General features: G+C 38.6%; 1 protein-coding gene across 1 annotated transcript in view; it reads right to left on the bottom strand.

The window, feature by feature from the left end:
* PRTG (protogenin) overlaps positions 1 to 22,474 on the bottom strand; it is an 80,492-nt gene that overhangs the window by 48,669 nt on the left and 9,349 nt on the right. The window contains 3 exon segments of the mRNA XM_039558011.1: positions 377 to 514; positions 810 to 943; positions 1,941 to 2,085. Coding sequence (XP_039413945.1) covers positions 377 to 514; positions 810 to 943; positions 1,941 to 2,085 — 417 coding nt within the window.

Below are 22,474 nucleotides of genomic sequence, written 5' to 3' on the forward strand. Positions count from 1 at the left end.
AAGAAGAGGAGGAGAAACACTTAAAGGTCTGTTTCATGGATGCAGCCACCACAACCTGCCCACACCACTGATTCTGCTCCAGTCAGGGATCCCTGGAGGTCAGCACCCTGCCTGTCCCTGTTCCCACCCTGTGCCGGGGGCAGTGCGAGATTGACAGCAGAATCAAGGAATCCAAAGCTTCCAAAAAACTCGGGACTTCTTAACAGCAGTACTGTAGCATGGAACTGAAAGTGTTTCACTCATCCTACCTTAACCTACTAATTGTTACCTACTACACAAAGCTTCAGAACAGAAACCTTATTGCTCAAATCCTTTCTTTCCAGTTTTACTTCCTCTCCACAGGCTGAAGGTCACATGCTGTAATTTCAAGACCTACCTAATCGGCTCCATGAGATGATTGGCTTTGGATTCCCTGTGGCTACACACTCCAGTATGACAGTTTGATGAAGAGATGCTGTAATGTTTTGAGGACCAGCTATTATAGATGGTTTGTGAAAAGGCTTCAATTCTGAGGCTTTGCAGAGATAAACAAAAATGATAAAAAGTGAGCACAGCTGAACAAAACCTCAATTAATATGAAATAAAACTACTTTTTTAAAGGATGCTGAAAGTTACATTTACACAAAAGCCTTATTTCAGTAATTGTGGAAACTTACATTGAACAATATTCTAGGCACAAGATACAAGCAAGCAAAATTATTCGGACAAGTGGTTCAGGGACACCTACATCTCGTCAAGGCATCTAGGTGTTTTTGCTATACTGTAAGAAAGAATATGATGCCATTGAAAAACTCTCACATGGTAAATACCTGGAATAACACTCAGCACTGCCTCGGTGCTTTTACGTCTATTGGCTGCAGTCGTGGCAACACATCGGTAATTCCCAGCATCCTTCTGCTCAACACCATAGATCTGAAGCACTCCTGTAGGCAGAGCAGTTATCCTGCCACAGAAACAAAAAAAAAGAAATGTAGGTAAACATTCAGCCAGTGAACACCACTGTGGAATTAACTCCTTGATTTACAAACAGCCATTGCTACACTGACCTGGGAACAGCAGGCTGGAGACTCAAAAACATTCCCGATACATGACTCACCTTCCTGCCTTTCTGAACTACAGGCAGAATTCCCCCCAGCACCACCATGAGAGCAGAGGAATTTACTTTCAACAAGCAGATCTTTCTCAGCCTCAGAATCAACTATCCCAACCTTCTTTAGCCTTCTAGTACATTCATACTATTCAGGTTGGATGATTTTTACAGCAGTTTCTGATATATGGGCAAACTGGTGTACAGTTCCCAGAAACCCACCTATGGTTTCAATTTTTAGTTTCTCTTTTTTCCTTCCTTTGCATGCTGGGTATCTTAGACACGTTCAAATGGAATTACAGGTCAAAAAGGACAGGAGTCACTTCAATGAACACAAACTGGACATGGAAAGAATCTAGCAGACAGCAGACTCTATTCTTCAAGTTAATCAGTTCATGAGACGACCCCTTGCATAGAATTTCCCTGGTATCAAGTGTTTTAATCCAATTTTCTGTATATATAATTCTTTATTGTCCCTCTAATGAAAAACAAGTTCAGCATCAATTCTTCAGTGAAAGCAACCCCACTAGTTCAGACCACTCCCAGAGCCAAAGTTCACCCATTCCGTTCCCCACTGCAATTCCTGTTCCTGAGGATGACTTGCATACAAAATTCACCAATAAGAGTTCAAAGATCAGTGATTACTGTGCAGACAATAGTGGGTGACTCTGGTCTGCACTCACAACAGGTATTTAAAATTCATTAGCAACATACCTCTGACTAGCTATTTCAATAGTTGTCATGGAACTTTTTTAATGTAATGGCATTGCAAGTATTCTGATTTTCTTCTTGTAGCAGGATCGAAATGATGGCAAAGAATAAAATACATTCTAAGATGTGTAACTCTACATACCTGTCCATGATTAAAGGTAAAGTTGTTCTATTCACTTCCCATGTCACAGTGGCAGGAGGGTTTGCTGTTATTTTACAGGCAAATCGAGCTACTCCACCTTCTTGGACTTCAGTTGAAAGTGGCTGGACTTCAAATGCAGAAATGGCTAAAAATAAGAGAACATCAATTTTAACAGACTAAAGTGAGAAAAAATTCCTGGTTAAATCAAACTCTAGTTCATAGATCAACTTGTAAAAACACCCAGAAATACTTCAAATAGTCCTTTTATTTCTGTATGCAAAGAAAGATGGCTCTAACTGCCTTGTCACCTTAGCTCAATAGCATGTTTTCACTGGTTGAAGGTTTACTTAAAATAACTTTGCTTTAACCTAATTCAGTAAAAAATGTTTCAATGAAAATAAATATGACATGCTCAAATAGAATTAAGAATACAAATTGACTGGCATGCAGCTGGTAACCATATCAATTATTAGACTAACAAAGTTCAAGTCAATTCAACTAGTTTGGGACTGGCATTAAAATTTTTGACTACAATAGGAAATTTCCAAAACACCATTTGGTTCCTGACTCACTTTAATAAAATAAAGCATTTGCAGAGTTGTACAAGTTCATGTGTGGTAAGAAAAAGAAATCAAAAATTTTTTTTTAAAAATCTCAAAATAAGTTGAAGCAGGTGAGAACACTTTTATCCCAACAGTCTGAGCAGTCACCAAACTGACTCCTGATGTGCAGAGCATCAATGTCATTTTGAGCATCTACAACTTGAGGAGTTCACAATATTGAGCCAACTGAAGTGGGAGATCAATAGATACCCTGCAGCTAATAGACAGCTAAGAAATTGATCAGTTGTTGGATTTCCTTGCTCAAAAAATAAGGGAAAGTAATACAAAACCTGCTCATTAATTGCTTATTTACTGCTACTTACAACTAACAGAACAATTCTTCCGAAGCAACTCCTTTTGGATAACTCAACACAAATAATTTCACACACGTTTCCACCCCCAGTAACTGCAGAGGGAACAGTCTCTGTAAACTCAATGGTACTTTTTTTGTTTTTAAAAAAATCAGATTCCAATTAAATTTCTACTCCTTTATAAACGATACAGAAACATGGTTGCAATAGATAAACCAACAGCAAAAAGTTACCCATCTCTTGAATATTCAAGCTTTGTGTTTAAATAATTTCTTTATTTTACTTGTTTATTAATGGCAATAGCTTTTCATCCTATTTACTCCAACACATTTCAAAAATGCCATTCTGCATGGAGGACACAGGCAGTACTGATGCACACCAGGCATTCTACTGAGTGCTCCCCCTTCCTGTCATTTTAATGGTACAGCACAGCATTAAGAGATTAATACTGGAGTGTGAAGGAAATGTGAACTCACCTGAGTTCCCTTCCCTGCACAAATTAATTCCTAGCACAGGCCTAACTACACAACTTAAAGATTCCTATTACTCATATCCCTATTTCACTTCCCAGGTGTGAATAAATCCACTTTTTTTTGCACTGCATTCCTGTAGCTGCATCAGCACTACAGGAATGAGTGTCCCTAATCATATCAGCAGTGAGAGTGTGTAGCTTCGTGAACAGACCACCCAAAGACTGTGGATAGCAAGACAACAGAACCACCTTGTACAGCAAAACCACTTGAAAGCTGTTGGAAACACATGATGCAGACACCATGGCCATTGTAAACTAGGTCTGGCACCTCAAATGTGGCTCAGACACCCAGGACACAGGAAGCAGAGATGCTCCTGGTACCCATTTTTACAGCCCAACCTGTGCTTTTGGCAGCAGGTTTACACAGCCCCAAAGACTCTTGAGTCTGTTCCCTCCCCACCCTCACTGCAGACAGAACTGTCCTCTCACCAACAGAACTAGGTTCCAATTTTTGCTCTTTCTTTCCCTTTTTAGCAGTACCAGGTTCAAGAACACAAAAACCCCCACAACATGCATAAAGGTGTTACAACAGAACTCTCACATTTAAAGCCTGTTGGGGGAGACACAAAAACAGTTCTTGCCTTAAACCGACTTTCTTTTGATTACAAAGGAATCATCAGAAGTAAAAAAAGAGACACTGTAGTTTTTTGGCTACCTACAAAAGCTCAGCTGCACAAAACAGACTCAGTAAAAGGCAAATAACCTGCACATACAGCAGGTTGTTCCCATAACTCCAAACTGTCCAGATTTGCTTTGTGCTGGATTTGATGCAACCCAGCTCTCCTGTAATCTTCCACCACAAAAGAGAGAGGAGGGGAAAAAGAAACAGGAAAAAAAGGCATCGAGATTGTCCTACTTCCTTCCCTTCTTCTTCATTCTAATTTCTCCCTACGCAAACGTGTGTTCACCTGGAGTCAGAATAATACTTCCCTAGAGCCATTCTTAGCAGACTTTCTAACAGAAAATACAGCGCTTGGCATTCTTCATTTATTTACTGAAAGTATGATGCAGCAAACTAGACAAGTTGGCTCACATTTCAAAATAAAATTTCTAGGAATGTAATAAAGGCAAAAATGATAAGAACAACCCAAACCAATGCAATGTGATGCGAGTTTCAGACCCATCCTGTAACACAGCTGCAGCACAGTCAGCAGCATGAAAAAGGATCATTGCAACAAGGCAAGAAGATAATCATACAGTCTTATTGAAGGAAAGCTCTTTCACAGCTTTAGGAGTTTCATCTCCATTGGAACTATAAAATTGCATCCAGAATTTTCTTATATTGGTACAATTATTTAAAGGGACACAGTGAGACAAGAGAAACATAATATTAGGTTTTCATTTACATATATAGCAAGAATGATTTACTTCCATGCGCTTGGTACATTACAGCTGAAGATGAAAGAGGCGAGACTCTCAAGAACTACAAAGCAAACTGAGGGCAATTAGTATTTCACAGAACACAAAATTCCATCACAATAGCAAGCAAGAACAGGTTCAGGTACACTGTACAGAAAGTCCAGTGCAAGTGGTTAATTGAAGCTGATATATAAAGAACATTTTTCCACCTGATCAGGAACAATGTATTTTCCCTGAAAATTCATCTTTAAAGACAGCAAAAGTCACAACTATGAAGAACTGCACAAAATCTTCAGAAAAACTTATTGATGTCACTAAATGCAGTTTTAGAAACAAAAAATCCCTGCTTATCTCTCATTTAAATTTACTATTGTTTATCAGTTTAGCTCAATACTTGCTTCTTCTGTATCTTTCTTTATGCACATTTCTGGTATCTTCCTAATTCTGACTTTATTTGTTCCAGTAAAATCTGTTTTTACAAGTCTATTGCTGTCTCATGAAACCTGACCTCTTTGTAACAGGCTTATTTTCCTGGCAAACGCTGATTCCAGCTCAGAACCCCAAGAACAAGTCATTAAAGCAGTGCTGTTAAGACGCCAGAGCTCTATAAAATGGATAAGAAACAAAGTCTCAAGAGACATACCCTGCTCCCAAAAACAACCTTGCAACACAATAAATGTAAGTGCCTTTTTATTTGAGTTTTCACTCCCTCTTCTCCAGTCTATTTAATCATTTTGTTCCCAGATTTATAGCCAAAGGAAAATGATTAATGCTACTCTGAGAAGCTGATGCTCCCACCCTTTTTAACTTGCAAGATACCAAATGTTGCTTACAGAAGCAGAAGACAATTACTAGAAACTGTATTTACTTGTATAAATTCCTGAAATTTATGTGATAGGTGCATGTGTTTGTATAGTTACTTCTGAGTGTGAAGATCTTTACTGGACAGAACTGTGTGATTTATGCTATCAATGTTATCTATGCAGAGAGAAATCAGACTTCAGCTCTGGTATGAGTTCCTTCATTTACCATTGAGGCAAATATCCACAGGTTCAAAACCCAAATCATTACTTGCTGTGACACACTGATGCAGTATGAGAGAACCACTGCTGATGCACATGGATTGAATACTATCCTGAATCATGTAAAAACCTTCTGTGTACCTAAGCAGGTTTACACCTATTAAGGTAAGAAAAAGTAAAACTTAAGAAGCTCATGCCTCACACCTTTTGTTTGTTTAAATGCAGCAGCCGTCCATCACTGACTTTAATTATGAAAAGAAAAAGACCAAACAAACAAGCAAAAAAAAAAGCACAACACACACCCACTCCATTCCCTCCTGAAGTCCTGAAGCTTGCTGCAACACAAATCCAGTAACCTGCTCCTTACATGCTGCACTTTCTACTTAACACACTTCACGTCATTATGTGATTTTCTGAATGAGCCTTCTTAAAGGCAAAAGAAATTCCAGAAACTTACATGTTGGTTACTGTTTCATCGCAGCTGACTCTAGCCCAAGACTGGACTACAACTGTAAAATAAAAAACCTGTAAGAATGAAAGATAAACCCAGAATTGAAAGAGTAGGACAGTTTTCAAATAACCAGAATGCACCAAATATTGAGAACATGATAGTGATGCTCAAGTGTTTCTCAAGAGATAATGGCCACTCAGAGAGATGAACTGCTAAGGTGGAAAGAACAAAAGTGCATAATGCCATTTGTACAAGGCATGTGTTAATGCTATTGAGAATTTCACAACAGCCCTAACCCTTCAAGTGAAGCCAAGATCTTCCAATTTCTTTAAACTCTCTGGTGAAGAGGTTTCATTTGAGAAAAATAAACTTGTTAAAGTTTATTTATGTTAAAGAGAAGCTGTGGCTTTTTCCAAAGAAATAGATTTCAGGAGAGCACATGACAACTCTTCTCTTCTTGATCTAGTTTTTTGTGATGTACTCTCTCTGAAACACTGTTGAAAAATCCAACAAATATACATGTGTATTACATTTTAACACCAAAGCAAATTTGCATATATTTTCTTGGAGTTTATGCAGTTTCTCAGTTCTTGTAGGAACAAGGCTTAAAAAGAGATTATAAAAGGAGTTCTGCCATGCCTTTTGGCTATACAGACACACATTTCCAATGATTTGCTGCTCAAATTACACACTTTGGTCTGGATCTGGATTTGGAATAAACTTCGTATGAGTATATACTGACAGATCCAGACACACGGCAAGACTGCAGACTGAGCTCTTCTCCTCATTTCTGAACAGGCATTTGGAGTACACAGTGCTGGGGCTGTCATCAAGTGATATAATTGGTGAATCTCTCCTGAGTTTCCCAAGAGATGCTAGTAAAAATTAAGTGTTTTGGAGCCGAAGTTCTGCTTACAATACACAGTTCAGATACAGTTCACAATACAGCAATATGGGTAAAGATTTTCATAACTAAGTGAAAGGGGATTACTGTGAAAGGGCATCCTGTATGTGCTACTGCACAGTGATTCCTTACACTCACTCTTAAAACTTTAACCAAGTGTTGTTTGACCTAGAATTAGTATTTTTACAATGTGATGCATAAAAATGAGAGATTTCAGGAGAAAAAGAACCTGACCTGTAAGGAAAGATGAAAAGAGCCAGGATCTGATTAGCTCTGGGAAAGGAAACTCAAGAGAGAAGTGATAGTCTTACCGATTAATGAGAGTCATTGCTCCCTGTTCTCCCTAATACTTCTTTGTATATTTGTAAGAACAGAAAAAGCAAGAAGAGGTTTTAGCTCCAGCATGGGGAGCTCAGGTGAGGTTGCTGAATGGAAATGTACTGGTACGGAGCAGGCAAATAAGGGAAGCAACTGCATCTGCAAAGACGATCTCACTCTGTCTGCACAGGCATCTTCCTTCTTCTAATGGCTATTATTTAGGAACGGAGTTCCATCTGTAAGAGGAAGTGATATCATCCAGAACACATTTGGCCCTTTCAGGCACAAAGGAAAAGTGTCAGTTCATTCTGACTGTTATAAAAGACTGTAATTCAAACAACATAATGGCATTCCTATAAATTACCAGAGATTTAAGTCCTCTGATAAACTGCAAGTGTGACTTTTTCACTAAAGTCAGCTGTTATTTTTAATTTCGGCCAGAATGGTTAGAAAAATACACTTTTTCTATAACCCTGCATTTTAAAGAGATATTCTGAAATTGCATGTTTTTGTACTACTATTGGCTAAAACTTCAGTTTAATATACTTAGTTTTAATTAATAACCAAACCAGGCTGAAGCCTGATACTTAAACTCAATTGGAACAAAATTAATTGCTTTTTTTCCAAAAAAAAAAAAAAAAAAAAAATCAGATGCACCACTAAATAAATAAATAATCAGATAAATCATCCAGGCTGCTGACATCACTGCCCACATGTTAGGAACTCAATGAAAATTCTGGAGAATGCTGTATCAGGTGCTTAACTTATTATGCTAGAATTTAAAAACTGTATTTTTCTTTCTCTGTATCAATAATCCCTGGCAGTAATGCTATCTCACATTGACATGTTAATGAGTTGTGCTAACCTAACAAAAAGTAACTGATAGCAATAAAACAACTAAACAACTCTTCTCTCCTTCTCCCCCAAAAAATCAAACCAGGGAGGGGACTGCAGTTCATATGCCTTTTCTCATATAACTCAAGGCTCTCAAGGTGGTTGTTCTTCTCACTTGCATGCTGAGAAACACCTGTAGGAGGGAAAATGGGAGGAGAATAATGACCCATCCTGTTCCACCCCCTGTGTAGCTGCAGGAGAGAAGAGCAGAATACTGCACGTTATCCTTATCCAGTGCACAAGGAAGTCCTGATTACAGGTTGAAGCTCCAACACCAGTACCCACAGATTTTAATGTCCTTGAACTAACCCAGGCCCAACCACATCTTCAGTCCCAGAAAGACCTATAACTCCAACAGCCTTTCAAACAAGCTTTTCCAGACAATTTCACTTCTAAAGGTAGCATAAATTTTAAAGGATTAATGAACCAGTTCACCACAGTTTTAAAATCCATACGTGTGTGTGTGCATATATAGCATAACTGCAACAGATAGAGAAACCAGTCTTTAAGCTATCTCACTTCACCTCACTGATACCTTAGGAAAAGCTGTGCTAGAATGGCACCTTGTACACTCTAATCCCAAACTAAACTAAATCCTTTTAATGTGCAACAAGGAGATTGCTGCTATTAATCCCTGGATTTTAGGTACTAACACTAAACTGTTAGACATGACTTTAAAATCAGTATTCGCTCGAGTTGCCTGGCAGCGTGGTCATCTTGCTAAAGGGCATTAATTTTACCTGTTTCCCAGCTTCCTATTTTAGCTTTAATTCCTACCTTTCCTTTGTTCTATCAAGCTGGTTACTACAAACTCACTCTTAGAAAAAAGGCAGGATAGACAGACCTAAGACTACATGACAGATACACATTGGTTTGCCATGACTGCGACATGTAATTTCTCAATATGAAAAGGAAAATAACTTTCCTGGAAAATCTAAAGGTTGCACATAAAAAGTGGGGGGAGGGGCAGGAGGAAATGACACCCAATTCAGATATTATGTAACAGAAGAGAAATATTTGAAGGAAGAAAGAAAAACAAGAGATCAAATCAAACAGCAGCCTTGAATTACTAATATCAAATCCAAGGAAGAAAATCCTTCCCTTTAGTATGAACACTGTAGCAGCAGTTTTAAAGATGATAGCTCAGAATTGCATTGAAAAAGGAGTCCAGACTCAAACTATTACCTTAAAATTAAATAATAGGGAAGTTAAATGAGACTGAAACTGCCACATTGATTTGACACGATCAATAATTGATATGGGACACCTATTAATCTCTCTACCCCACAGATTTTTTTACCCATTTGCCATTTAGTATTTCCTAGCAGTCATTTTAACACTTCAGAGAATGTGGACCAGAATTACCGTCAGTACAGAACACAATGATATTCTACACTAATTGTTCCGATGCTTTGGAAAACCCTGAAGAGTGGGAAATTACAGAACTGCATTTTTATGAGCTTCTATCTTAATACTACAACTTGGGTTCCTGAAAACACAAACCTAAACAATAATAATAATTTTTTAAAAAGAAATAAAAACGTCCAAATATTGCAAAAAGCTAACAAGATTAAAAACCCCATTTCCACAGCATGAAAGACACAAGCACAGAGTATGAGCCAGGTTTGGCCATGAAAATTGACATTCCCTTTAGACAAAACTGATCCTTCACACCATGTGCTCCTCATGTTTCAGTTCACAGAATAGTACTGTTGTATCTGAGGAGCAAATTTTTCTGGAGCATTAGCCTGCAAAACCCTTTCAAAATCACATTCTGAATTTGGAAGGACCAGAAAATGCTCTGCACATAGGGGTAATTACAGAAAGCTTTCACTGATAAATACCAAGAAATCCCGGATGAGGTGATGAGTGAGGATTTGGGCCATCTGCCCTTTCTGCTACTCTCAATTCATTACTTCTGCTCTGGACAAATCTTCTCCAAGGCCCTGACTGCTCAGCTAAAGGCTGAGCTCCTTTGCACAGCTTACTGCAGTTTGCCTTCAACATACTGCCAGCCAGTTTGGGAAACTGCTCTGCTAAAACTTATGGTCACCTTATTGCAAAAACTTTTACTCCAAGCCTACCACATACTTACTTCCACACTAAACTAAACAATGAGAGAGAAAAGCAATAGAGAAAGTAGTGTAAAAAAGGAGGAAACAATGGTATGGTCTAATTTGTCATTTCCTCTCTCATATTCTTGCCAACTTGCTGGCAGGTATCTAAGAAGTGAAATGTTTAGACAATGGTTTCCAAACTAAGATGCAGATCACCAGGCATTACTCGCCAATCTCCAATAAGAAGGGAGAAAAGAAATAATTAGCCTCGTATACAAAACCCATACTTATAAAATACAAAGAAAACTGTTTCTTTGTGCATTAAAATCTCTGTATAGCAATGCCCAATGTTTCTGCTTAAAAAAAAAAAATTAAAACCTGCCCATTCAGAAATTACCCACTACTTTTCTGGTACTGAAGAATGCTATAATCCAAAGGCAGTGAAATGGAGAAGCAAAGAGGTCAACAGCCTGAGCACCCTTGAACAAAAGTTCCCTTGGAGATGTCAGCTGCAATCTCATTTGTTTCCTCTAACACTTTCAGGTCCCTCTGCTCCTTTCTTTAAAGCTCTTAATTCAGTGGCTGACGAATGATCATTTTAAAAATCCCTGTACAGGAATAACCAAGTCTGAATTTGTCCACTGAAGATCACTAAGCTCTCCATCATTTGGGCTGGGACTAGATTCTATAAAAGTGCTTATGGCCACACACAGACAGTTTTCGCCACCAGCTTCTCAAAGTTAAGACCAGTCTGCAGTTTCATATATAGTATTTTCTCTTCCTGAAAACCTGGAAGTCAACTAGGCTATTCCGGACTAGGTTTTTAGGGAAATGTACTCATTTATCCTTTCTTTCCTACACTATATCCTTATTCCTTCATTCTAACAGTATCCCTAGAAAGTAGGAAAATATATTGTCTTCTCCACTGTCCTGGTTTCAGCTTAAAACCATGACATCCACATAGAGAATGGAAGTTTTGTGAGCAAGTTTCTGATCTATTCCAGTACAGAAAATCAAGAGAAGAGGACTCAAATGCATGCATGTTGAAGACAGGAAAGGAGAAAAACCTCAAAAAGTTAAGAAAAAATACCTCAACACCATCACAATACATCAGGAATCTCTCTGATATTGATCAATTTTTCCAAGGATAAAAGCAATAATTTCTTCTTAGGATATACTGTACTTTAAGAAAGATGCTCTTTTCTTTTGCTGAACAGGCAGCACTAAATTTTGGAAAGTGTTAACCTTAGCAACAGAAAGAGTTCATAATCAGCATGTCCACTCTGTATGTTATGGGAAAAAAAAAAATCTCAAAACAGTTGAAGAAAATTGGCTCCTCAGAAGTGGATAATCACCCATCAAAAAGTTCTCTTCAATGCAGAAGCACACATGCAGGAACAGAAAGGTACAATTTGACAAGGTGACTGTTCCCTCCTCACTTCTTCAAATTCCTGGAACAGACACAGAGGTTGTTATCCATGACATAATAACATAATTGTGACAATAAATGGGATCCTGGGCAGCAGCAATGCACTAGAGAAAATAACAGAAGGATCCTCACTTACAAACTACCAACCCATGAACACCTTATTTTACAGTTTGTTCTCCTGCCCATCAGGTGCTCTTAGAGCAGCACTGAGATAAGAATCCACAACTGCAATGCAAGGCCATGCATCAGAATTCCCAATCTGTGAAGGAAGAAAGTACAGGATAATACACCTAGGTCTTTCTATTTTACTTTGGTAGAAGCAGCTACTGATACTGCAACAATGCCACTCTTGCAGCCACATCCAAGCTACTCACATGACTACACATATTGCCTTACTACATCTGAATAATTTGATAGGAGGGAAAAAATATACCACTACCACCCATACCAATAAAAGCAGACAAACATATCACCTCAGGAGTTATCACTAGCACTGTTTTAAAGGAATTAAAATCTTGAGGCTTTGAAATATGTGCCTCTATATATTCAACAGTTTATTGATGGTGTGACTGACATTCCTTACCGAGCCATGTAAACAAGCATGAGAGATTTGATCTTTCCACTTTTGAAGGCATCCCAGCTGGGGTTTTCCCTTCTCAGTCTATCTATCATCCAGGCGACAGTGTGTGGCCACAGAAGGCACAATAAATGCTAATGCACTTATCAAGGAATTCCCCTCTGCTCTTCTGCAGACAAGAAGCATAGGAAATAGGAGAGAAAAGGCACACAGTAAGCCACATTAACCAGCTTCAAAGCTGTTCTACTTGTGTGGCTGCATGCATTCAGTAGAAAGAACACACCACTTTCTCCCTTGCAAGGACTGATTTCCTTCAGCAGTTTGCCTAGTGATTGCCTTCTAGTATCTATGCTTAATCCCACAGATGCCTTTCTTTGGAGTTGCTGCCATTCTGTGAAGAATTAGTTCTGCTTAATAGCCCAACTGTTGCATGGGGAGCATCCAGCACAGTTTTGCACTTTACAACATGAAGACAAGGATCAGAACACAAGCAGGATTTTGCAACAAAAGACATGCCCCTTCACAACTAACCTAATCTGGCATCCAAAAAGAAAAAAAAAAAAAAAAAAAAAAAAAAAAAATAGAACATTAAAGATTTAAAGATTGACTGCTGTGGTTCTAAAGTTCCTCAAAGAACAAGAAAAATTTAATAATCGCTCAGTGCAACACAGAAAAGACAATTTCAGCACTTTGCAACAAGAGTCTGCAGCACTGCAAGCATAAATCTGCACCATTCTGACCAATGACTTTCACTGCAGATGCCAGCAGAAGGGTAAAACCTCTATTTATCAGTCTTGTATCTCTAAAAATGAATAAATGCTATTCCTGGCTAAAATAAAACTAGACCCAAAGTAGAGTGCAAAACCCACTCTTCACCTCACCCTGCCTAGCTCATCAATCAGAGGAAGCACCACAGAGCACATCCCAGGCCAGGAGCAGGGCCCCACACATTCCTCTGCTGCACCGCCCACCACTGCGCCTTCCCTCACATCTGGGGGAAGGCAGAGAAAGGGGTTTCATTTCATACAGTGGCAAACTGACACCATCCCCATATGAATGAGTGTAAGTTGATATGGTGGTGCTGTTAAGTCTCCAGACTGTCAGAAATGATATTCCTGAGAGATAGGAGCACTCTCCATTTTTTGCTTACAGTGTTTCAGGATCAGCAACCCAGGATGAAAGGCAATTTCACTGCAAAATGCTGAGCAGGGGTGCTGGGAATTCAAGCCCTTCAGCCCCCTCTCCAAATGTCAACATTTCGTCATTCCCACAGGGAAAGGAAAGAAGAAATGCCTCCACTTTCAAGGGCCAAATGCCTGCAGCTCATTTCCCTGTCACCAAATGCTCCACTACTGCGTTACACAGCCCAGAGATCTCACCCAAGAACAGTCTTTCAATAGAGGGTAGCAGAAAGAAAATCAGAAACAAACTTCACACAAAAAACCAAGTAACAAAAGACACTGTCAGTACTACCTATTTATTGAAGCAACGTAAATCCTCTAATTAGACACTTACCTGAAAAATTCTGGAGGTAGGGGAGGGGGAAGTATTTACAACTCTTGCAATTTTCACATGAAACAAAGTAGAAGTGCAACCAGATAAAAATTATATTGCCTTCAATGTCTTTAGAGGAAGTCACCTTGCTATGGCTATTGACTGCTTGGGTGGGAGGCAATTGTTGGACTCTTGGATTTCCAGTTTGCCCAGTCACAGCACAACTAAACAGCCATGTTCTACTAAATAGGTAATACATCTAGTTATTAGAATACTTTTTTTTCCCAATACACAATGACAACCCATTTTTCCTTTCCATGATTTTTAAAAGCTCATTATTTGTCTCTGACTCAAGGCCATGAATCAAAGCCACCAGGGAAGCACTGAGGGAAGTGTTATCTGGAGCCCAGAGAAGCTGTTATCACCATCTCAGACATCCTACTCCAGCCTGAAACAAGTAAGTCTCAAGCAAGGGGACTGATCCCTGGGAAACACAGCTGCTGGCAGGAAAGGAATACCACCAGGCCTCCATGAAAGAAGGCTGCCTATTCAACAGGTGTTTTACTTTTCCCAGATTTCTGACACATATGTAGAGGTGTATAACAGAGAAGCGTTAGCAAGGTTAGATTATCTCAGATTTCCATCTTCCCTCATGTTCTTAAGATAGTTAAGCCATTCATTTATCTTGACAAATACAAAATTCTCCCTTTTCCCCAAAAAAAGAGGGAGAGAAAAGAATACAACAGATCAAGCTTTACTGTATTTTCTTCTAAATTATGCACTTGTACTTCCATCAGCAGAAGTAAAACACCTTGGCCTGAAGCCAATCAGAAATCCCTCATAATACGTTCAATAAGCCAAATCAAAACAATTCATAGCTTATGAGAGTGGGGAAAAGAAACTTGAAGGTCGTATTTCATCTGCTGCAGCTCATCATGTTCATTCAAACAGAGGCAGGAGGTTAACTGGCCGGATCTGCTCTCTAATGCCTGTTATTTCCAGTGGAAGGAGCTAAGCAAGGACGTGCTTTGCTCAGTACTTCGTGAAGAGGACCAGCAAGAAAATCCTAATTTTCTTGGAAACACAACCCAGCTGGAGGTCAAATGGACAGAGGAGCCTGGCAACACACCAAAGCTGAAACACACCTCCCTAGTGCAAATCCAAGTTGGTTTTTTGTACGTATTAGTTATAAAACTGAAAACATGATTCAGGTTTCATAATGTATGGAAACAGCTTCCTTGTTTTACAAGAAAAGGCATTCTAAACCAGCAGAAGAAAACAGCTCTCCTGAGCATTTAGAAAATGCTGAGTTTGTGCAAGAAACAATTGTTAGAGGTGAAAACAGGGACTAGATAGATAATACTAGGGTCTAACCTCAGCTTTACCATTGCCTGTGTTGTCTGGAGGAAAGTAATTTATTAGTTTGGTCCTGTAGAATTTACTCTCTTCTCACTTTTCCCTTCATCCAAAACAGAGGTAACACACTAATCTTTTACTTATTTGAGGCTTCCCTGGATTGCTTAAAACCATATACAAGAGGTAGAAACATTAATACTCATATATCACACATATTAAATCTAAGAGTGAGATTAATAATAATTAATATTCTTAACTCTGACATATCAGCAAATCACAAAAATCTATGAATTTTTGGGCAGAAACATAGTGGGGTGGACAAGTCACAGAAAGGACAGGGGGAAACAACAAAAAACAAACAAAACAAAACAACCCTATTGCACTGATGGAATTGAAATTATCTGTCCCTCTACATGAGCACCACACTGCACTGATAAACTAAATCTCTCTTTGATTGAAGGCCAAATTAAAACGGAGCAATGCAGGAACTCTTCTGACCCAAAAGTAATCCACTCAATCATATAATGCATCCCCTTCCTTTTAGTAAAATGAATAGCCCTCCATAGAACCTTTTTCTTCCTTGACAAGTCCTTGACAGAAGAATGTGAATCTGGACAGTTAAATGAATCAATCACCAGCTGCTAGTCTAGGGCCAAGATGGTGAGCCGAGGGGCCTGCCAGAGTTCACTGACCACTGGTCAAAGCAGGACAAAGGCTTTGCCTCTATGAATAGTCTGCTCCTGGGATACAAAGGTCACTTAGCTGCCTTGGAAACGGTCCCCTTTGGTTATTTAAAGTTCTCAGGCTATTCTGCCACAGATGATATTGTTTCAGGTGGTCACCATCTTTCCCCATCACAAGTTTGTGAAAGGCCGGGCAACCATTATTTAGATAAACAGAAGACAATGGTGAACATTGCAGAAACTAAATAGTGAGAAAAGGAACAATTAAAATACATAAAAATAACGCTTTACACTTCCCCATAATTCCAGCTTCTGAACAGGCCTGTGAAAAACATCCTCAGAGAAAGAAGGTCCCTGCACCCAAAGGTACAGATCCCCAAGAGGATCCAGGTGTACATGCTGCACTGAAGGCACGTGGTCTTGAATACTTCACTGCTTTTGAGATTCTTTATATAAATGTATCAGGAGAAACAACAAAAATAAAAAAGAAAGGAAAAACAACAACAACACACCACCCCAAGTACTGGGGCTTTTCTCTAGTCACGACTGCACAGCTGTATTTCCAAAAATCCGTCCTATGGCTCAACATAAGACCTGTAGCCTAACAAGAAGGTGGTAGTCCAGGCTATGTGGGGGAGTAAATACTTCAGAGAAGAGACAGAGCAGATAAAAGAGGAGGTGAAACCCACAGGTGCCAACTCCTCCACAGCACTGGAGCACACAGTCCTGCCTGGCACCTCAAAATAGCTCTTCTTCTCTGCACCAGCAATAAACCCAGTTTTCATCTCAGTCATATGGCAGAGTAAAGTTTGTACTGACAAACACCAGAGAGTGTATAGATGAGCATATGTGTATATATATATATATATATATATAAAATACTACTTGAGCATTATTATTATCAAGTTAAAGTTATTGCTAATACATACTCAGATACCACATTTTGGTTGAATCAGAAAGTTCTGACAAATCTATTTGTTTAAGAAGTTGCCACACCTCTGTTACAAATCTTTTTTTCATGACATCCTGTCCATATAAAACTCTAATACTTTCAAGCATATTTATTTCTTTTTTTTGTGTTACATACATCATTAGATAAATGAAGCCAATCCCTAAATTTTCCCACTCACACATTCAATATACCTGTCTCTCACATGTGTGTATACACACACAACGAAAATTTTCAAGCCCAAATGCTCAGAAGTTGGGAAACTGAAGAAATGAAGCTGTTTATGTAACTGATTTGCTCTGTTTATATACATGCTTTAGGAAACAATACAACTGCACAATCCACTTCCCCCACTATTCACAGCACCAAATGAATGGTGCTCACATAATGAGCATCTATTCAATATTTTGTTTTCTCCTCTCTGTTCAGTGTGTGGCCTCATTCCTTGTTTATTACACTCTGTTAAGCATTGCCCTGAACAGAGTTACCAACTTCCCTATGGCCTTTCCTGCTGGGCTGTGCACTACAGTTCTTCACAAATGTTACTGCATCCACTTTCACAACACCTTGAGATTACGTTCCATTATTAATTTAATTTTACTGTTGGGTATGGACAAACATTTGGATGCGGACTGAAATATTCACTAAATTTAGACGTCCAAGACATGACACTGATCCTTCACAGCACTCCACGTGTTGCAATCACGGACAGCTCCCCCAACTTGTTGCAGCTCCAACTGATCAAACCTCAGAATCTCGTATCAAATATCAAGGCCATAAGGAACACATAATCAAAGACTTCCCATGAAAAGTAGGGACACGTGGGCTCATGTCACATATTGCAGAAGCTTCTGGCTGAAGCAGCAATGCATTTTTAATACTCTAAAGATCCCCTGACTAGATTATTTTTTGTCTTTCTGAAGTTCCCAAGGGAAGTTCAGGCCTCCTGGGTACACTTTCCACGTCCTGAAAGATCAGCTGCTCAGATGGGCACACTCTCTTGAGTCAGTCTTTGGCAGATTCCCGGTCCTCTTCCACTCCAATCTTGTACCCATGGCAGTCTCCAAACTGAGCCAAGCCCAGGTCCCCTCACTCCACAAGATTCTCCTCAGCACTCGCCTCTTCCCACCAATACCCTTCCTGACCTCTAGACACATGATACCACTCACACCTCCACCTCACCCCCTTCCCCTCCCAAACTTCCTCTCCAGGTAATTAGAGCATTGTTTCCAGCTTTCGAAGCCAGCTGGTTTCTCCAGGCAGTGTTAGATCACACTTCAGCTCCTCATTAATGCAGGACAGGAAAAAAAAGCAAGTCTACATCTGTCCGGGACTGCTTAGAGGGAAAGCCCAACTTGGTGTTCACAAGCAACATGCTCAGCACAAGCAGCACCTTCTGTGTCTCTAGCTAGTCAAGCTGAGTAAGGTTGTGTGAACATTTGCCAAAAAACCAAAAAAGTTTGAGATTTTTCCTCAGAACTTACATGACAACCAATTCTAGTCATAGCAACAACAAAAGCTACTTCCAGACACAAAGACCACTTCCCCAACAAGTTCCATGTCTCTGTTCCCTAAGCAGACATCCCCATGCTGTCCTGGTGAAAAAAAGAGAAAACACAGAAAACAGTTTCATCTTAGATTTGCTCAAGGCAACAGGATAAACAGCCCTGATTAAAAATACTGTATTAGAAAAATTTAAAAGTAAAGAGATGGATGCTTGCATGACAAATTTCTATCCAAAAGGTTAACATGTCAGAAAATTAGCAACAACAGTTCTACAATATAAATATTTGGTAAATTTAAGAGCAGAGTGCCACTAGCTCCCTTAGAATAAGATCATCATTTGCACACACACACAAAAATAACAGAGTAGAAGAAAAGTCTACCATGATAGTTTTTTTGCAAGAATCATGATTAAAAGCTTTTTTAAAAATCATGATTAAAAGATTAATAGGCTTCATCTCTACTATGCAAAAATAAAGGCTGGCAGCTGATTCTTTCTTGGGGCAGGCGATGGGGGGACTTTTTATGCCTTCTTAGAAAATCATGGGGTGTTCTTCCCATTGATAGAACTCTAGGCTCTGCTATTCAGAAACATCCTTGCTAAGAGGACTATAGCCAGCCATGCTAACAATTCAAACCTATGGCACCTTACCTAGCACAAATATTTTAATTATTTTAAATCAAAGTAACACCCTGCTGAGGTTACCTTCAACTGCTATGTCTTGAGAGGGTCAGAGCTAATCTACCAGTTAGTAGCTGCCAGAAACAGAAGACAAGCTCTTCCTAGAGAGTCCCAAAGCCCCACTACTCCTGCCTACTTACCTCTAGCAAACTAGTGGACTGATTAAACTTCTTTATGTTTCACTGCAATTTCTTTTTTTAGTAACTTCATGTTTACGTCATGAGAGGACTTTCATATCTAGTACAGACGAAAAGCTCCACGGGCTACTTACTACTAATGAAGGTCATTAAAGAAAATGTCAACATTATAAACATTCATCTAAACACAAAGCACAGATTTCAAATGTGCTTCATTCTCTCAGCAGGATCTGCTCTCAGGATCTCCTCTGGCATATCAAGTATACACAACCCTAAAAGGAAAGAAATACTGTTTTTAAACCGAAGTGTAATAAAATTCTTCATGAAAAATATTTATTGTGTTCTCAAAACTGACCATTTTCAATTAAATTTCTGACCATAAAGGAGTCTAATATACTACCATGTGCTCCATAATAATACCTATTAGCAGGTTAGATATGTTGTCTTTTATGTATAGAGTTTCCTGCAGTCACTTTATGATAGATAATATAGGAGTTCCTTTAATATGTATAGTTTTTATTATTATTGTGTATTTATCTTAAATAAATCCATGCAAAACCAGTAATTACATAGAGGGGGGAAGGGAGGATAAAGCCCTGTTTAGATTTCAGGGATTCACCATCTGAAAGCTTTTATTCTTCCACAGTGAAGGAAAGTTATGACCTTTGACATGTGGCCATGGTGCCAAAGAAACTGCTCATAAATGTGTGTCAGTAAAGAAGCAGAAATCAATAAATTCATTTAATCCAGTGAACTATTATGTAGTGAGACACAATATATTTTCAAGAGCCAACTGTTCTACTCTTTCTCTCAAAAGACAAAAATTTTATGTAATGGATTTTTTGGGTATTCAATTTTTTGATGGTATCTTAGACCCTTTAATAAATATTTTGGTTAGTTATGGCACAATTTGTTAGTCCATTCATATCTGTTTGAAAGATCCCTGATACAGCTGGATCCAGGTAGCACAACAGGAACACTAGAAGGCAGGCAGATATCCTATTAACAGCCTCTACCATTACCAGAGATAGCTATCCCACAGGAATCAAACACTGGCAGGTGTTAAAAGTGTGTATTTTTTTCTATACTGGTGGTCAAAAGCAGAAAAAATTGTTCATCATTCCAAACAAAGTAATTTCAGAAGACCAAACAAAGCACTGCTCTACACTATTAAAAGGCTTTCAGCAATGCATTTGGTCACTTACAAAACACTATGAGACTCAGCAACAAGCAACATTGGGTAAAGATTATGACCATTAAAAACAAGTACTAACTGCCCCGTGCTGGGAATGTCACAAAACTCCCATCAATGCTACCAAGAATTCCGCAGTTAATTTCTTATATGCTGTGGGATAAAATTGAGCTGCCTTCCTGGCACAGACTGGCTGAACTAATAAAAGCAAGATCCACTTTCAACCTCTATTGAAGATCAATGATAAATCTGCTTGCAAACTGCAAGGCTACAGGGCTGTTTGCATAAATAAGCATTGAAAGCAAGAGGGGAAAAAAGAGCTGGTCATATGCTCACTTAGGCTTTGGGAGAGGAGGTGGGGGAAGGAAGTTTCACCCTTGTAATTTGGGACATGCTATGTACAAAGTTTCTCCTCAGGCAAAATGACAGAGTCGTGCCAGAACTCCCAGAGAATATTTCCAGTTAACATCAATTTACCGGATGTCACAGACAAGTTTAATGAACAAAATGATAAATGTCTGTCAATGGCTTCATAAAGTCAACGAATTCTCGCTACAAAGAACATACATAATGCACAGCTCTGCCTGAGGCACATGTTACAGTTATTAGAGGTTTACTAGAGATCTTGATGTGGACAGGGAAATGGTAATTTAATAATTTACACTAGTTAATTTGCTGATAAGTCATCTAAGCAATTTATTAATATGTTCAAGATTGTACAAGCAGGAGTAAGCATTTAAAATTCTTCGGCATGTTCAAAGACTTTAAGGTTTCTTTTAAAAGATAACAGGTTATTTGCAAACTTCCAGCTGTAACAAGTTGTAAAGCAAAAAACAATACTGTGTAACACTGAACTGGTTTTATTGTACATTATTGCAATGGTTATTAAAATAGCTTTTTCTTAATCATAATTATTGTCTGATTTTAAGTGAAAGACAGACCACCTGAGACAAGATATTATAGTTCTGTGGAATCATTTTTACCTCATCTAAATTTGGGGTCAAAACTGACCTCAAAGTATCTTATGACACTTCCCTCCTCTGCCACAGCTGTGAAAATAAGCTCCACTGGAAAACAGCACCTCCTTCCAGTCATCAGACAGGAATAAGGAAGGAGGGGTCACCAGAAGCAGTTTTGCAGATCCAAAACAATGATATAGCACATATGTGACATTTATAAGAGAAAATGAAAAAACAAAAACTAAATGCAGCAAAATCAGCCTGCACCTGACATGAGAAAGAAGAAAGAGTGCGAACATGGGAGAGGACACAAATTATGAGAAAAATTTCAATGTTAGAACAGATCAGCAAATAAATGAAGAGCTTTTCTATTTGATATGTTTTGCTTTCCATTTTAAGGTGTAAAGTGTCTCTCAATACAGCTTAAAAGAGCTGGCAAACCCACTTTGTAAAATATGCTGATAGATAACTTTTACGATTTTAGAGGGAGAAGATGGAGCCTTGCTGTTCATATGAGAAACTCATGCTGCAAAGGCTGAGATGTAAGCTGGTTTTCTAAACTTATTTTATCTTGTTTAGACTTTAATCTGAAATACCTCAAAATAGAGCCAAGAAAACCCCAGAAACCAGGTTTTACACTAGAAATTCTGATCTACTGAAATGAGAATAAACAATGTACTCAATCAATGTGATCAAGATTATTATCTGAAGATGCTAAAAATCAAATTTGAAAATATAAAATTGCTTCTGTTCAAAGAATCCTCTCCAGTTTCCAACATTCATTCATCACTCTATACAGGATGCACACCACAAGCTGTAAAGACTTAGTTTAACTTCCCCCCAGCTATGTATTAAAAGAACACCAGATGACATGCTTAACTCTTGTAATAACTTACCTCTTACTACCTCTTGTAATAAAGTACCTCTTACGCCTGGTCAATCAGATAACTATTTCTTTTAAAACTCTCTCTCATAAGCAAATAATTTCAGAATTAAACTATTGCACCTCAGAGTTGAAGAGCAAATTTCTAACACAATTCTAGGCCAAGGTAAATTATTGCTATTATTAAATTCTAAATCATAATTTTAACACCTTCTGAGGCTAGAGGACTAGGACAAGGTA

This window comes from Corvus cornix, chromosome 10, assembly GCF_000738735.6.
Source record: "Corvus cornix cornix isolate S_Up_H32 chromosome 10, ASM73873v5, whole genome shotgun sequence".
In the NCBI taxonomy this organism is placed as follows: domain Eukaryota; kingdom Metazoa; phylum Chordata; class Aves; order Passeriformes; family Corvidae; genus Corvus; species Corvus cornix.